Here is a 16,543-nt window from a genome sequence, read left to right as displayed (position 1 = left end):
CAACTGATTTCATGGGACCTCAGAAAAAGCTATTACCTCCTTTGCTAGCTTCACTCCGTGCTCATAGGTGAGTGGTTTCTCCTTCATGTAAAGCAGCCGAGCCAAAGTTTTGGGATCATCCCGGAGATCAATCTAGGAGAAAATGCACAAGCCCTGTGCTCAGTACTGCCTTGCTGTAATTCTTGAGACAGATATTCATAGCTTTACAAACCCACAGTCATGTCCTTGCATAAGGGCATCTGTCCTCCTCACCTTCAGAAATGAATTGTATGTGTATTTTCCTTTTTTTCTTTTTTTTTTTTTTTTTTTTTTCTTGTTTAACATGAATTAGTTCTCATTGGCAGGTTATTGGGCCACAGCTCAGATAGCTGTGGCACAGTAAAGATGCGGTTCTCAATGGCTTTCACAACGCATCTTGGAAAGTGTCGGTGGCAGCCTGAGCCACATTGGAAGGGGAGGCTGCCGCGGCCCTGCACTGCGTCACCCGAAAAACACCCTGACAGGCCAGACAGACGCACCTCAATCTGACTGACTTGAAACAAAATCCGTTAATTCCATGGAAAACATCAAAGTGAAGCATTCTGGCATTTCAAATCCATCCATTTTCAAAGTGTGTGATCCAAAGGGTAATATTTTTATTTTAAAATGAGTGTTTTAGATTATTCCAGTGTGGAAAACAAAGCCAGTGTTTGAACGATTGGACTTTCCTATGGCATGAAGATTTTGGTTTTGACCAGAATTTGATCTGTTTCTCTAACTTGGCTTAGGTTCCTGTCCAGCGTTTGGGCATTTTCCAGACAGTTGTATCCCTACTTCTCACAGTCTCTAGACACTCTGTGTCTTGGAAATGAACCCATATTTAAGACATTTTTATTTGATTGATAGATTCATAGATTTTAAGGCCAAAATAAAGTGGTTTGATCACTTAGTCTAATATCCACTATTAGACAAGCAGGACGGTGAGTCACTAATTGCAGTGTTGATGTAAAAGCATGAAGGGAGGCTATCCTTCCCATGTCTCTAAGTGAGTCATTTGGTTAACTTTTCCCATTCTTAAAATTTACTTTGAAGTTTAGCTTGTGCTTCTAACCACAGACTTTGATGGTTTTTTTCCCCCTCACTAAAGGCCTGTCAGAAATCTTTTCTCTCTATAGGTATTTATGCCTTGATACCACATTAATATTCATTTGAATAAAAAATGGGATGAGTTTTGCCAGTTGTGACTAGCATGATGGAACATCTGCATGTTGGTTTCCAGTCCCAGTCCCTGAGTTTTCCTCCAGTGGGGAAGTCTGACTGCATTTCACGTAAGAAGTTAAATAGGAAACCTTGCCAGAGAGCTCAGTCTCCAGCCACCCCTGGGGTGGAGTAGGAGCCCCCTCACTCTGAAGGCCCCCATGATGGCCAGTGGTGCCCCGGAGGAGTGTTACCTGAGTTCCTATGAGGACGTAAGGCACGTTGGGCATGCAGACTTTCAGCTCGGGCACCCACTCCTCCTGGACGTTGTGGTACGAGGCAGGGTTCACCACCGAGAAGCAGATCAAGAACACATCCGTATTGGGGTAGGACAGGGGTCTCAGTTGGTTGTAGTCCTCCTGCCAGGGGGAAAACAGCAAGTGTGTTATGGGGTGGGGGATAACTGCTGATGGGGGCATCACATTGGCTCCTGATGAACTGCTCAACGCTGTCCCTCCATGCTCATGCACGCTCATAACTTCTAGAGAGCTGGTGAGCAGAGTCATGTCTCGTGGGCCAGGGCTGCTGTTTTGTCAGCATCTTTACCCAAAAGAGCTAACACATCTTGTTTGTTTGTGTGGATGCTAGTGTAGAGGGTAATGCTAAATAGTGGCCATCACTGGTGGTATAATAAAAATTCATCTTGAGGCTGCGTGTACTGGCCTCAGCTCTCCAGCAATGTGCTACCATCCTGGGAAGTATTATCTGACTGTCACCACTAGCTAATGTTTGCTGATTACACACATCTCTAGGGGCTTTTCTGTGAATGTTATGGGCTTTCTATTGCCCAGTAAGCATTGTAGATATGACCATATACAACAAATATGGGTCTCTGGGCTATTTGGTGCCATCGCAGTCATGTATGGTATGCAGCAATGTGTCAGTCAGCGGAAGACATTCGTCTTGAAAGCACAAAGCAGATCAAATCCAGCCTGCAGTGGCTGGGTAAATCATTGGGGGTGATTTAGTGTTTTCACAGGCCCTGGACTGGGGAAGGAGAGATGTCTTCTCTTTGTACTAGTTGTGAAGACAGTGAATTTTCAAACAGCTCAAAGCCCAGCTATGTCATGTCGTGAGCTGGCTTTGATAGCTGTTTCAAGGAAGAATTTGAGTCTATTTTCAGGCTTGAGATGTTGAGAGTGAGCAGAGGTTTTGCAAGCCATGTGAAAGGGATAGACTGGCTCTTTCTTATAGTAAGAGCATATGTAGCTGTGTCTGGTTGGTACTTTTCAATGAAACCTGTTAGAAAATTTCAGTACAAAGAAACAGATGCTTTTAGAGGGGATACACCTGTTCTGAAAACTTTTTTGGGGGGTCCAGAATTAAAAAAGGGAAAAGGAACAAAATGTTGGAGTGTGGGAAATGACAATACATGTTGCTGTCAAACCTGACTGAGACCTAGGTCTTCAGCCTACGGTTTCTGCATTCTTGGCAAGCCTTAAATCTCTGCAGTATGGTCTTTTTTTGGTTATAATTGTCTGAAACTTCAAGCAGTGCAGTTCTGCTTTGCAGATACTGAAATAGTTAAACTCAATGAAAAGAAAAAAAAAAAAAAGATATCCAGGCGCTGTTGCTCAGACTTGAGAACATTTATTTGAGGTAGGGAAAACCCACATTAGCAATGCAACTGCTGTCTGTCCTGCAGGGTTATATCACTGTGTGATTAGATGGTGTCTTCATTCAGTCTTGCTTCTGTCTTGCTCTGGTTGGGTTGTGATGGATTGACCTTGGCTGGATGCCAGGTGCCACTAAGCTGCTCTATCACTCCCCTCCTCAGCAGGATGGGGAGGGGAGAAAATGAGATGGAAAAAAAAAATACCTCATGGGTCAAGATAAGGAGAGATCATTCACCAATTACTGTCACAGGCAAAACAGACTCGACTTGAGGAAAGTAGTTTAATTTATTACCAACCAAATCAGAGTAAGGTAATGAGAAAATAAAAAATAAATCTTAAAACACCTTCCCTCCACCCCTCCCTTCTTCCCAGGCACAACTTTGCTCCTGATTCCTCTGCCTCCTCCCCACAAGCGGTGCCAGGGGACAGGGAATGGGGGTTGCGGTCAGTTCATCACACGTCTCTGCCGCTCCTTCCTCCTCAGGGGGAGGACTCCTCACACTCTTCCCCTGCTCCAGCATGGGGTCCCTCCCATGGGAGACAGTCCTCCATGAACTTCTCCAACGTGGGACCTTCCCACAGGCTGCAGTTCTTCACGAACTGCTCCAGCGTGGGTCTTTTTCACTTGTCCTTTCCATGGGGTGCAGTCCTTCAGGAACAGACTGCTCCAGCGTGGGTCCCCCGTGGGGTCACAAGCCCTGCCAGCAAACCTGCTCCAGTGTGGGCTCCTCTCTCCACAGGTCCACAGGTCCTGCCAGGAGCCTGCTCCAGCACGGACTTCCCACAGGGTCACAGCCTTCTTTGGGCATCACCCTGCTCCAGCGTGGGGTCCTCCAGGGGCTGCAGGTGGATACCTGCTCCACCGTGGACCTCCATGGGCTGCAGGACAGCCTGCCTCCCCATGGTCTTCACCAGGGGCTGCAGGGGAATTTCTGCTCCGGCGCCTGGAGCACCTCCTCCCCCTCCTTCTTCACTGACTTTGGTGTCTGCAGAGTTGTGCCTCTCACATATTCTCAATCCTCTCATCCGGCTGCTGTTGTGCAGCAGTTTTTTTCCCCTCTTCTTAACTATGTTATCCCAGAGGTGCTACCACTGTCACTGATGGGTTCAGCCTTGGCCAGTGGCGGGTCCATCTTGGAGCCAGCTGGCATTGGTTCTGTTGGACATGGGGGAAGCTTCCAGCACCTTCTCACAGAAGCCACCACGGTAGCCCCCTCCCGCTACCAAAACCTTGCCACGCAAACCCAATACATGGGTCAACAAATGAGAGGGCTTAATTATGAGTCAAGATTGGTAAATCTTCTTTCTGAAGTCTTTTGTTCACTGAGTATGCAGTAATAAGATGACCCAGACTACTTCTGAATCGATACTAGCTTCCAAAAAGTACTAATGGATTATGTAAAAACAGCCTGCTCCAACCTTTTCTAAAGAAAAAACCTTAATTATTTATTCGGAAAGGAAGTATGAGGCCAAATTTAGCTCCATTTCATTAAAAAGAAGTTTAAAGAAACATCCTAAACCACAAACAAAATGTTTTGTTTTGTCTAACTGAATGTTCATTGTCCCAAACCTACTTCAACAGGAAGCGTAAATTCCCAGTTACCACCCCCAGCCCCACAGCCACAGTATCTGGGGTAAAGCCAGAGTATTTGCCAACTGACCTATGTCTTTCTAGTATCATAGAAAGTATTGTTCTGAAGAAGGATTTACATGACAAGAAGAGGTGTTCGGACATATCATCTCAAGAAAGAGTGGATTCTCCACAGTCAAGGAATGGCAGGAAAGAAAACTCAGAGATAGTTGCGGGAACATCAGCGATACAGGCCACGAAGAAGCAAAATCATTGGGAGGAGATTTATATGAGGCTCTGGAGATGATACCTAGCTCCCACAGATGCGTTACTAGAGGCAAAGTGGACACCAACGTGATGGGAGCAAAGGAGTAATTGCATTATAGAGACAGACGAGTTTTATGTGGGTGCTGTGGGTGAGGGAGGCCTGGCCTGATGCCTGCCTGATTATGCGACATTATTTTAACCAGAACATCAAACCTGATGGCTTCTCACAGTCAACATGGGCTGATACTAGGTGCTTGGCAAAGGCATTTTCTGTGTTTTCAGTTTAATTGCTGCAAATCAGCCTCCTAAAACACCCACGCGGTGGCAGCAAGCCCTCGAGGAATCATGATTTAGGATTTTTGGCAAGAAACTGGCTAAATATAACCAGTTTCAATATTCCAGACGTGCATATTTAGAGGGGCTGGAACTTACTGCACCATTAAAATTACAAACTAAAAGCCGCGAGTGCTCTGCCTGGTGGTGACAGCTACAGGAGCGTGCATTTCATATTGTTTTGCTTGTTCTTTCACAGCCCCTAGAAAATCCTTTTTCAGGAGGAGCGTTCCCGATTTGTGTTAGCAGCGCAGAGCATTACGTAAACCATAAGGAGGGACAGCCACGCATCACGTAGCAGAGGTCTTGTCTCCCATCAGGGCACATGGGAGCTTGCACAGACGTGTTAAAGTGCAAGCACAAATGTCGTGGGTAAGAATCGATCAGAGCTCCCATATTTCTCTGTCTTTGAGGGCTGGCAGGAGCCTGCAGACCACATCAGACAAGGACCCTCTCTCTGTTCATACCTGCTCTCTAGGAGAAGGCTATGAAACCTTGCAATGGACCGTTATGAGATATGGCACATCGGGATCATTTCACATTCAGAGACAGTTGATTGTTGAAGTCAAGCAAATAAATAGAGTAAAAAAGGGACTGGACATTTGCATGGGTATGGGGCACATCCAGAGGTGCTGCAGCTAGTGACAGTGGTGTTTGGGAAGGGACGTGCGTCCTCAGGGGGTTGGGCTGTAGCTGATCATTGATTTGTTTCCCTGGCTCATGCTTGCATTTTGCTGCCTGTTATTTAGGGAGTGCAAGGCTTCCTGGTTAAACTGCCTGGCCACTGGTTTGGCATGGAACATGCCAGCACCAGACCTGGCCTTACTGAATTATGTGCCTATGATTTGCCGGGGCCGAGAGGCATCAGGTGGTGTTGCTCCCCCCTGCTCTCTCGCTGCCAGCAGCCTTGCAGTGCTCGGGCCCAGAAAGTACAGCAAAACTTGCTTTTTTTTATGTTGCTGTTGTGCTGATCTCACGTACGCTGCCTGCCGTGTCAGCCTGTTAAAGCACTCCGCACCTGAGTCCAGCCTGGGGAAAAAAGACCAGCTTTTTTTCCTCCTAGGACTGTGCCAGGGATGCAGAAAACCAGATACCCCAGATCTGGGGTCTCTGCCAGCTCTCCCTTCAGGCTGACAGAGGGTCCTGCTGCAGGAGTACATTTTCCAATTGTTTTTTCATTAGCCTATGTTTTATAGCACCGTAATGTCAAAGGCTATTTTTGGCTATGACTTCACATCAATGCCTTTGGAAAGCTACACAACATAAGGAGAAGGAGGGAGGAAGCGACCCAGAGGATCTGTCGTTATAGCTTGGGCATGTGGGAAGCATCATCCTTTCAGCCTCCACGGAGATACAATCTAGTCATCAAGAAGTGATTCGTGCTCTGAGTTTTGACTAGGTGGCCAGGTCCTCTGGACCAAGGTCTGAAAGGGAAATGAGACTGATGAGTTAGAAACGGTGCTTGGAGGCAGGTGGTGCTCTGGCTAGTTTGAAGCAGGAGATGGCAAAATGATTGTGAAGGAACGGATGGAGGGGTGAAGTTTGTCAAAGAGACAGATTAGTGTTTCTTCTGGCTCAGGAGGACAAATAAGAAGATGTGTTGCTGAGGAAATGAGTGGCAGGTGGAACTGTCAGCCCTACAAAACAATTAGAAATATTAAGGCAGTGGGTAAAATCTGACTGAGAACGGAATATAACTCCAGTCTCGTTTGCAAAGTCTTGCAGTGCTGCTGGATCGTGACAGACATGCTCCGAGCTGTGTTTGTGAACACAGAGCAGAAAATTGAACATGCATTGAACATGGGACAAGGACTCGGGTGGTATTTTGGCACTGGCTTTTGGATCATCTGTTTGCACCATGTAGATAGAAAGGATGGGTGGACCGTAAGTGACACCAAGCTAGCTATGAAGTGATCATTGCTTCCTACAGACTTGTAATAGGAATAAAATGAAAAAAAAGCAAAACCCGAAGTATAAAAGCCCCAGTGCTGCTGAGTGCAGGTTTTTCTGGAAGTGACAGTCTGTCCTGATGCGGTTTTTGATCTTGCTGCATACTGCTGCAAAGTATATTCTGTAATAAGTGGCCTTCTGCAGACAGGAGGGTCTCCTTCTGCAGCGTTTAAGCACTTCATAGCAGTCAGTCATGGCCAAAAAAAGCAGAGCCAAGAAGTACTCCTGAAAGCAAAGCCCGGCATCCACGGCTGCTGGGTCCCAGAGGGTGAAGCAGGCTCCCAAATCTGCTTTCCTCTCCTGCTGCCTCCAGTGCCAGCACATCCTTGGCTGCCCCGTGCCAGCTCTGACCGGAGGAGCTGGTGGATGTGGGTTCCAGCCCTCCCAGGCTGGGAGGGACCTGGGACCTGCTCCCTCCCCTCTCGGCAGGTGATTTTCTGCAAAGTTTCTGTGCGGATGGTGGTCCTTTCTTTATTCTGCCAGTTGCTGGCATTTGGAGGTAGGAGAGGGAAATTTCGCCATGAAAATATGTTGCTCCCTGTACCCTTTTCTGCCCTTTTACTGGCAGAGCAAGGCAGTGAGAAATACTCTCTCTTCCTCTCCAGGGGGTGAAATCAGTCCACAGACCAGAGCTCACTGGCAAACTTTTAGTGCAAGCACACTGTATCGGATCGTGGACAGTGGAAAGAATAAAAGCATTATATATGTAAGTAAGCGTGGGGTACAGACTCTCCTGTAATGGACACCCTCGTTCTGGGAGAAGGATGCAGGGATGGGTGCCAGTCTGGCTGGGTTACCATTTAAAAAGTCAATAGCTGGTGACTGATAGGCGGCACTGTATTGTATTGGTTTTCTGATCTTGGAAACAGGATTCTTCTCTGTATCTTCAATGCCACCATGTGGTAAATGTAAGAAAACACTGACTTTATATGAAATGTCATATTTGCAGTAGGAGGTGGATATATGGGAGGCTGAACAGCCTAATCAGGCTTTAGTTTTTTGCTTAGACAAAATGCAGCCTTAGAGATGAGTGTGTTTGTGTGTGTTTTACTGCTGAACCAGAATGAAATCTCTATGTAGAAAACAAAGGAGGGGGTCAGCAGTTCAACTGTTACAACTGAGTGTTAATATTTGTTAAAAAAACCTCCCACAAACCACACTAACAACAAACCCCAGTATAGGGTAGTAACAAACAAACTAGGGGAAAGGAAACTTATAAATATTTTGCAGTAATTTACCTGCCCTGCAGTGTCATAAAGTCCCAGCAAGTGTTGTTGTCCTCCCACAGTCACAGTTACTGGAAGAGAGAAACAAGAGATGTTGTTTATGCACAAGCCAGTGGCCTCATTTTTATGTGTTTTAATCCTAAAATGCCAATACACCCATTAGCAAGTACCTTACAACATGCATCCTAAACCAAGCACATATAAATTCCACCCAAACTGAAGGCAACCTAAAGTCACAACAAAAGCAAATGTTTTATGCCAAGCTCTTAGATATTGCTGCTATCAGGGACGCAGAGACCGGTGGACATTTGCTTCTGTCTCTGCAGCCACCAGCAGACCCCCGTGAGGTGCTAGGACTTGAAAGCACAGGATTCCTGCCTCCCCGTCAGGAGCGTTGGGGTAGCTTTGTCATGGATCATTGAGAGGGTTTTTAAATTATTTGTTCCAGGCTGTGAAACAACGAAGCATTCAGCAGAGGCTGATGTTTGGTGGGTCTCAGTGGAGGTGCGCTGCCTCTTGGGCAACCGGTCCTCTCCTGTGTCATGCAATCGCAGGAGTCAGTGCTTAACATATGGGGCTGTGTGGTGGATGCTTTGAAGGGCGGGGAGGAAGAGGAGCACTAATATTTGCAGGGATGTTGAACAGATTCTGTTACAAATGAAGGAAAGCATGCCTTAGTTTATTGATCACACTCAGCTTGTTTACTCCTTTAGTGGAACTCACTTTGAACTTCATTTTTAGCCCACTGACATTGATGAAAATGTTTTCTCATTGCCTTTGGATGAACCTTGTTTTTAGCTGATCTCTGTAATCAGTGTTATTCTGTATAAAGGATAAGATCTGTGTTAATGACATTTAGTTAACCAGTTAATCTGTTTAAATCATTACTGCTCAACTGGAAAGAAAGGGGGGGAATCCAGTTCCATCCATTATTCAACGGGAAGACTTTAAAGATTCATCAGGAAAGTTTCTCAATGGCATTCTTGCAGCCCTTGGACTAGTACTTTTTTCAAGCACAAGGGCAATGGCTAGTATGAACATAGAACTATGGCTGGGGGGGGAGGCTAAGACTGGTGCCTGTTGGCCAATAACAACTTGCAATTAATGAGGGCTGGGAAAGATTAGTAGTTACTTTTGGCAAAGAGGAGGCTTGAAAACATCACACAGATTCTTACTGAGTTTTTTTTTAAAGTGATAAGACTTTTGTAGGAGAAAAGCACCTACCAGCTTATAGAAGTTAATAGCTCCTGCACTGGGGAACAATGTCCTGTTTGAAATCGCTGAGACTCGAAGTCTCTGTCAATGTGGCCAGACAGACTGATTATTCAGCAGCTTTACTTGCTTGCAAAGTGACACGGTAATTTTGCTGGCATATAAACAGAACAAAACTGACATCCTGAAAGTACAAAGGCTAGCGAGGACCAGGCTTGCTGATGAGAGCAGGACGGGCTGCACTCACCCACTGCTGGGGCTGCCTTGTGATGTGCAGGGGAAAGAGGAGATGAGAAAAGGGCCAAGAGCCCTCCTTCTGCTCCTCAGTTCAGGAGGTAGCTCATACACAGGGCTGCTCCCAGGGGAACTCAAAATGGACCTAGGTGTTGAGCATGGATGTCCATGGGTGGAAGAGCCCAGGGAAGAGCTACCAGGGTGGTGAGATGGGTACCAACACAGACAGGAGACAGGCCAGATGCCCCATCCCCTTCCTTCAACCTGACTTGAATAAACTAATTTGAATGAAACCTCCCCAGAGCCCTGGGTTTCAACTTTTTGTGTTGTAGGGAGTCTCAAAATGTCCCAGCAGAGGTATGAACTGTATAAGTCTACTGACAGTACGCTTGCTTTTCTTAGCTCCTTTCTCAGAAGCAGTGGGGCCCACAGGTTGTCCTGCACAGCTTACCGGAGGCACCTGGGAGGTGTGAGGTTTTTTGCTGTTGCAACCTTGCCCAGCCTTCAATCTGCCTGCATGCCAAGAAGCGCAGGAGCCAGACCTGTTCTGTTGATTTTACTCTGCTCAAGGACTGACTGTGGGAAGATGTACCCTTCAGCTGAAGGCAATTTTCCAGCTGTGATGCGTTAGCCATGCAGTGCTCAGCTGGCCGACGGGGTGTTTGGGACTGCACGTGAGCATCAGTCACACTGTCAGCCCTTGGTTGAATTTGTATGGAGTCTGCAGAGCATCTCCAAAGCAGGATGCTCATATGGCAACTGCGTGGCCATGGGGTGCATGGAGGTGCAATTGATGTAATGTGTATGATGAATATGAAGAGACATTTGCCATATGTCAGTACTGACATAGTTATCCTGCTTTGCCTCTCATGCTGGCTAACCCTGAGTACAGACAAACTAAGCCGGGCCTTGCTTGCAAAAGATCAGCTCAGGTAGTCAGCGTTTTAAAAACTTAAAAGTCACACTGAAATTTACTCTGTCCAGGCTCAGGCTGCATGAAGTTTGCTGGCCCATCTCTTGGTGGCATCTGACTGACAGAGCTACACTGGCAAAAAGCCCTGGTGCAGACACAAATTGCTGTCTTGTTCCAGTAGTTAATATGGTTTGGAGATAAGCTGTTTGGATAGAGGTCCAGTCTGTCTCCAGTGCACTATGCTTTGCCAGAAAGATATGCTACAACAGCTCCTAAACTATTATCTGTGCTCTGTGGTCCATGAAGTTATGGTGCATATTTTGCAACAGGTCTGTGGAGCCACACACTGAATAGTTATTGATAGTTTAAACAGTTCAGTTTGGCTCTTGGTGACCTCTGGGAAATGCTGAGGCGGAATAAAGAGGATGCTGGTGTCCTACCGTTGCTCTTCACATACACAAGGGCTAAGAAATGCAAGGGCTTTTGTAAAAATACACCTGAATCTACCCAGCTTGCACATCACATTGTAATTCTCCTTATAGCATCCCGCCTCTCATGGATCCTGCTGTGAATTTCTGCATGGCATCGGTCTTTTTTCCTTTTCCTTTTCCCTTTCCCTTTCCCTTTCCCTTCCCCTTTTCCCCTTTTCCCCTTTTCCCCTTTTCCCCTTTTCCCCTTTTCCTTTTCCCTTTTTTTGTTCCCCATCAACCTTTGTATTTTCTTTCTTCTTGTCAATTGTTCTAAACTACCTAATCATCAGAAGATATCCTTCCTGTCTGCACCACCTCTCTAAGTTTACAGCTACCACCCCAGCAAAAGTGTCTTGTTGGCTAAACTTCAGCAACAGGCAAACTGCTGTCTTTGGATTCCTGGCTCGGAATGCAGTGGGGACCAAATGGCTCACACTGACAATTCAAATAATCACTGGCTCTTGAAACAGCGATGTCTAGATTAATGTATTAGTGCTGAAATTTCCACCACACTTTCATGCAGGCAAAACAGATGTCAAAATAAATGGCTTTTGCCTGTGAAAACAGCATGGTATTTTTATACTAAGAATTTATCAGTCTGCCCCTGTCAGGCAAAAGGCTGTTCAGTGTGTCCACTTGGTAGGTCGTATTTACGAGCTGAGATTGCTCTGCTAGATTTGTAGGCCTTACTTTTGGCTTTATCTCGGTTTACTTTTACTTACCCTCTTACTATCTTTTCCTGTTCTCTCAGTGGCCAAGCCTACGGGAAGCCAATGTGTAATTCCTTCCCAGTCACCGGGGGGTAATGCAGGCTCCTTTATGGGCTTGTGAACTTGGCTTTATGAGCAGTCTTGGAGTAACAAGGTAAATACAAACTCTCCTTGCCGTTTACTGGCCATATTGATATATTGATTAAGCACTGAAACAGCATGGCCTTTAACACGAACTGTGTTGGGGACTGCAATAAAATGTGGCCGAATACTTGCACAGTCCTGGTTCTCATTTGGCTCCAGCCTGGGTTGCGTCAGACTATGCGATGGGGCAGACGTTTTCCTCCTTTCACTGGGTGGTTTTAACCAAATGCAGGATGTGTAAAACACTGCTTTTAAAATGTTAGTTAGATCATAAATTAGCTGGGTATTTCTTGCTAGAGTTTGAGTAACTATTCTGGGTCACCTCCAGGGCCTCGTTGCAGGTCTGTGTGCCTGGGGGTTTTGCTAGTTCAGAGCTCTGAAATATGCTGTCCCACTTGAAGGCCACAGCAGGAAGGCAAGGTGCTAGATGGAGTTATCGTGTGGGCTGGATCTGGAGTGTGGAACATGAACTGATCTGAGCGGGGAGGTCTGTTTTTAAATAAGTGATTACTTTGTGTTCCTGGGGACAATATGACAATTTTTGTTGATATTCTTCTTGCCCAGGTTGCCTCAGATCCAGCTGTCAATGATCAGTCTTTGCCAATCTCTTCCCTCGTCATATTCCACTTGCTCACAGCAAAGCCCTGGTGACTTTGCGGGACTGAATTTTCCCTTGGAAGAGTCCTTCAGCCACACAACAGCAACATTCACGGTCTGCACTGACAGAAAGGGGACGTAAATTGTCTGCTGCCCTCCGAGAATCTCTTATCCCTGATTAATAGGGCAAAGCAACACGTAAGTCTCTGGTATGACACCAAACCAGGATGCAATAGCTCAGACGTGCTTAGCTGTCGTACAGGAGAGGGGACGCGCACATCACAGGGAATTTTTCCATGCTTCTGAAGAAATGCTTATAGAATCAAATGACTGTGAAACCACCAGCCAGAATATACACAATAGCTTAGGCAATGTCTAATGTGATACCACATGGGAGAAGTCATCTATTTATTCTAGTGCCTTCCTGCCAACAAATTAAGGTCCAGCTGCTTTGGAGAGAGATGCCAGGAGCATGACAGCAAGCAGAGATGGTAGCACCTGTCTGGATGGAAAGGCTTCCTCATTTTTTTGGGCAAATTAGTCTGCGTCAAGCCTCAAACTTTCACAAGGGCCATCTTCTGCCCTTGTCAGCAAGCTCTGACTATTAAGTTTGTGCCTTTGTCTGTTCACTATGATTGTATGCACCAGATGCATGTTATTTAACACAGACTAATGGCCACTGGTATAAGAACAACTGCAATTCTGGTTGACCTGCTGGCAGTAGAAATGCCCAAGTCTGTTTCTTTTCCAGCTGGGAAAGAGGGTAAAAATCAGAAGATGGACAAAAGAGCAGGTCAGCTGCAGTGGAGTTTAGATGGAAGTTTTGGGTTCTTACTGCTTTAAGGGATGGGTAGACACTTGACCAAAGTTTTCATTTCTAGATAGAAAGCTCTTTACATGTGCCTTATAGCTTTCCTTTCACTTCCAAAGGTGCTTGTTCATACAGGCCTCATGCAAGAGGGAGCAATACTGTTTTAAACTCCTGGCTTCAGCTTGTGTCCAGTTTCACAATGCTACTTCAAATCAAACTTCTGTGCTCCTGCATGTATTTGTTTGGTGAAGCTCTACGTGAAACTATAACTGGTTCTGATAAGTGTTAAATACAGGTCAAATACAGGTTAAATATAGGTCAGATACTAAGGAGGGTTATTTACTAGCAATGAGAAATAAGCTAAGCAATATTTTTTTCTTTAAAATACATATGCGTGCACACACACACATATTTTATATATAAAATACACATATGTATGTATTTTTCCAGTTTCTATTTGAACAAAACTTTCAGGTGTAGAGTGAAATATTTTGCCTTGACTTGGGGCAGCCTAATCATGCCCAGGACATTTGGGAAGGGGAAGGATTCAAATTCACAAAGGAACATAGACCTTGTTGGCCAAATAATGGGTGAACAGCTCCGTACTCAGTCAGATGGGCTGGAACCACGGTGTCACCTCAGAGGACTAGAGCAGCTCCCAGGGAGGTGGGAACTGAATTTCCTTCTCCTCAGGTCTCTCGATACATAAAGAAGCTGATACCCCTTCTCCCTTGTGAATATGCCCTAAAGCTGCTGCAACACCAACCTATAAAATCAGAACATTTTCAGCAATGCCAGAACCATTCGTTCCCAGTTTCCTCCATGTTCTTTACCAGAATAATTGTCAAGTCATTCATATAAAGAATACAGTCCGCCTGCAATTAAGAGTTTATTTAGTGGGGTTCTTTTTGTGTGTGTGTTTTCCTTGGCATAGATTTGAGGTTTAAGTTGAACTCCTCAGAAGGGGGCACCAGTCAATGATTTCCCCAGGGGTTTTTACTCCCTCTCTGATAGAGTAATCACCTTTGCAAGGCATGACTCAAGTGCAGACCGTATCTTCAAGAGCAAATGCGTTGTCTGTGGACTGAAGCAAATGCCAGGGTGTCTCAGGGACATCAAGTTCCTTCCTCGGGCACCTTTCAGAGTGATTTCTGTGAAGTGATCGATATACTGAATGTGGTGCATTCTCCGGCAGCTGATATCCCTGGGGATACTGATGTTAAGTTTGCTTGCTGCGTAACATTTTCCTTCCTTCCTGAATGTAGTTTTGTGAAAACTTTCATAATGAACTGAGAATCCCCCTCCTCTTCGCAGATGTCTGCTGCTCTCTGGGGCTTACCCCAGGCAGGACAGGAGCCTTTTTGTAAGAGTTTGTTTGAAGAAAAGCAATTTTAAAAATCTTGTTTATAAATTGTCTTCTTTTCATACTGCATAGCTCCTAAATAAGGGTCTCTGTGGCTGAAATGTGAGGATCCCTGTTATGTTCCAACTAGGGGCTGAAACTCAAACATGTCTCAAAGATATTTAGGTTTCTAATTCCCTTTGGTTCCCATAACAGTCAGGCATCTAAGTCATTGAATTGAAACTGCATATCCCAGGCTTTAAGAAATAGCAGCTTTGAATATTCAACAGGAAAGAAAAGTAAATGTGGGTCGTGCATTTTTGTAGCACCTTCTAAGTGCTTCAGGTGCCTTTATGAATCCTACTTTGGGTCATATTTGTGTTCAGAAATATATTTCTTTGGCTGATCCAGGTGAAGAAAATAAGGATAGGGCTGCCAGGGATTAATCTCTCACATGCTGCTTTGATTTTGGTTGGGTCAGTGTCTGGGGAACTTTATTTTAGCTGCTGTGGACCTGTCTTCAGGAGATGTTACACAGCTGCAGCTGAAGCTGGGAACACTCAGGAAATCTGCAAATGAAAGCCCTAGTGATGCTACAGTCTGGCATGCACCAAAGGAAGCTGGTAAAAAAAAAAAGAATAAGAAAGACCTTAATGACATATCCTCATCGTTCAGGCCAGGAATGACAATCAACTCAGCTGAGCTCTAACGACTGTGTGCCACTTTAGCTAGAAGGCTACCCCTGTAGCGTTCCTCCTTGGAAATATTCCCTTTGCTTTGACTGAATGCAATGCTACAACATTGCATGGCCAACACACCCAGGGCAGGTAAGAGCTGGTGTTACGGGAGCCCTGGCTCACCCAGGGTCTGCAAGCGCCCCATGACTGAAGCCTGGGCCATTCTTCACTTCCACACATGATGGTCATCTCCAGGAAATCGAGTCACACGTTGCTCATGGCATGTTTCCCCATTTCCTCCTTAATGACAAACAAGATTTGATTACAGCCAAATTGATTTTCTACCTCAGACTTATCCTGCAGGTTATCTATATTTTTTCTGAAAGGAAAATTAAAAGCATGCTATTTTGCCCTTTAATTGGCCTAAATACCACACTTTAGATGTAAATTGTACTAAATGCCTTTCTTTAATTGCTCCTGTAATCATCTACCACTAGCTTGTACAGGCCTCTGATAGCCAGCATTTTTCAAAGGAAGGGCTCTGAGTAAACCTCACCATTTTCTGTCACCCCATCAATGGATGAGATCTATGTTCTGCTGAGCAAATACTTTTGCCCATCTGATATTTACAATATCTGAAAAACATTTCCAGTCTGCTCCCTGTGGTGGGAGCACAGAGAGGCCTCCGGGGCTGGGATTCAGCTGATTTCACTCAGTGTAGCTCTTGGTCTAATGAGGTGGTGAGGAATTTGCTGCTTTGTCTTTAGGCCACAGACATTTAGTGATTTTAAAGCCAGATAGGACTCATAGCATCATTTATTCTGCTCTAAATAGCTTATCTAGTGTCTTCCTTCAAGGCATATTTTCTTGTTCTTATATCATTCTTGTAGCTCTTTTCCAAATTCTTTTTCAAGCAGTCACTAGGACTAGACAGTGTGGTCTAGCAATGGTTTCATTAAAGATCTAGCCAGAGGTAACATGACTTTCCTATTTCCACCTGTCATCCCTCAATGGCTGATCTAAAGCTTGCATTGGTTGATTATTCTCATTATTTAATGAGTCTTGCAGTACTTTATGCTTTTCTTAAGGCCAAAGTCAAGTCATTCTTGGCTTTTGCATTTGTAACACTTTATATTATATTCTTTTTAACTCTGCAGTTGCATGGAAAACCCGGAGACTGCAACTCAAATGCCTACTGAAGGCATCTCACAAAAGGGGAGGCAAATAGTCACGCT

At 45.3% G+C, this 16,543-nt stretch overlaps 1 protein-coding gene across 2 annotated transcripts in view; it reads right to left on the bottom strand.

Annotated features, from left to right (window-relative positions):
* The window catches only part of RHOJ (ras homolog family member J), a 64,662-nt gene that overhangs the window by 9,690 nt on the left and 38,429 nt on the right, over positions 1-16,543 (bottom strand). For both annotated transcript variants that reach the window (XR_014228775.1, XM_082317696.1), the window contains exons 2-4: positions 8,211-8,269; positions 1,431-1,595; positions 37-132 (exon numbers count right to left, since the gene is read on the bottom strand). Coding sequence is in view for 1 of the 2 variants with exons in the window: in XM_082317696.1 (XP_082173822.1) it covers positions 37-132; positions 1,431-1,595; positions 8,211-8,269 (320 nt within the window). In the remaining variant the exon portion in view is untranslated. The remainder of the gene's footprint in view (positions 1-36; positions 133-1,430; positions 1,596-8,210; positions 8,270-16,543) is intronic.

This window comes from Platalea leucorodia (assembly GCF_965183815.1).
Source record: "Platalea leucorodia genome assembly, chromosome: 7".
Classification (NCBI taxonomy): Eukaryota; Metazoa; Chordata; class Aves; order Pelecaniformes; family Threskiornithidae; genus Platalea; species Platalea leucorodia.
This window is presented reverse-complemented; position numbering and strand designations above follow the sequence as displayed.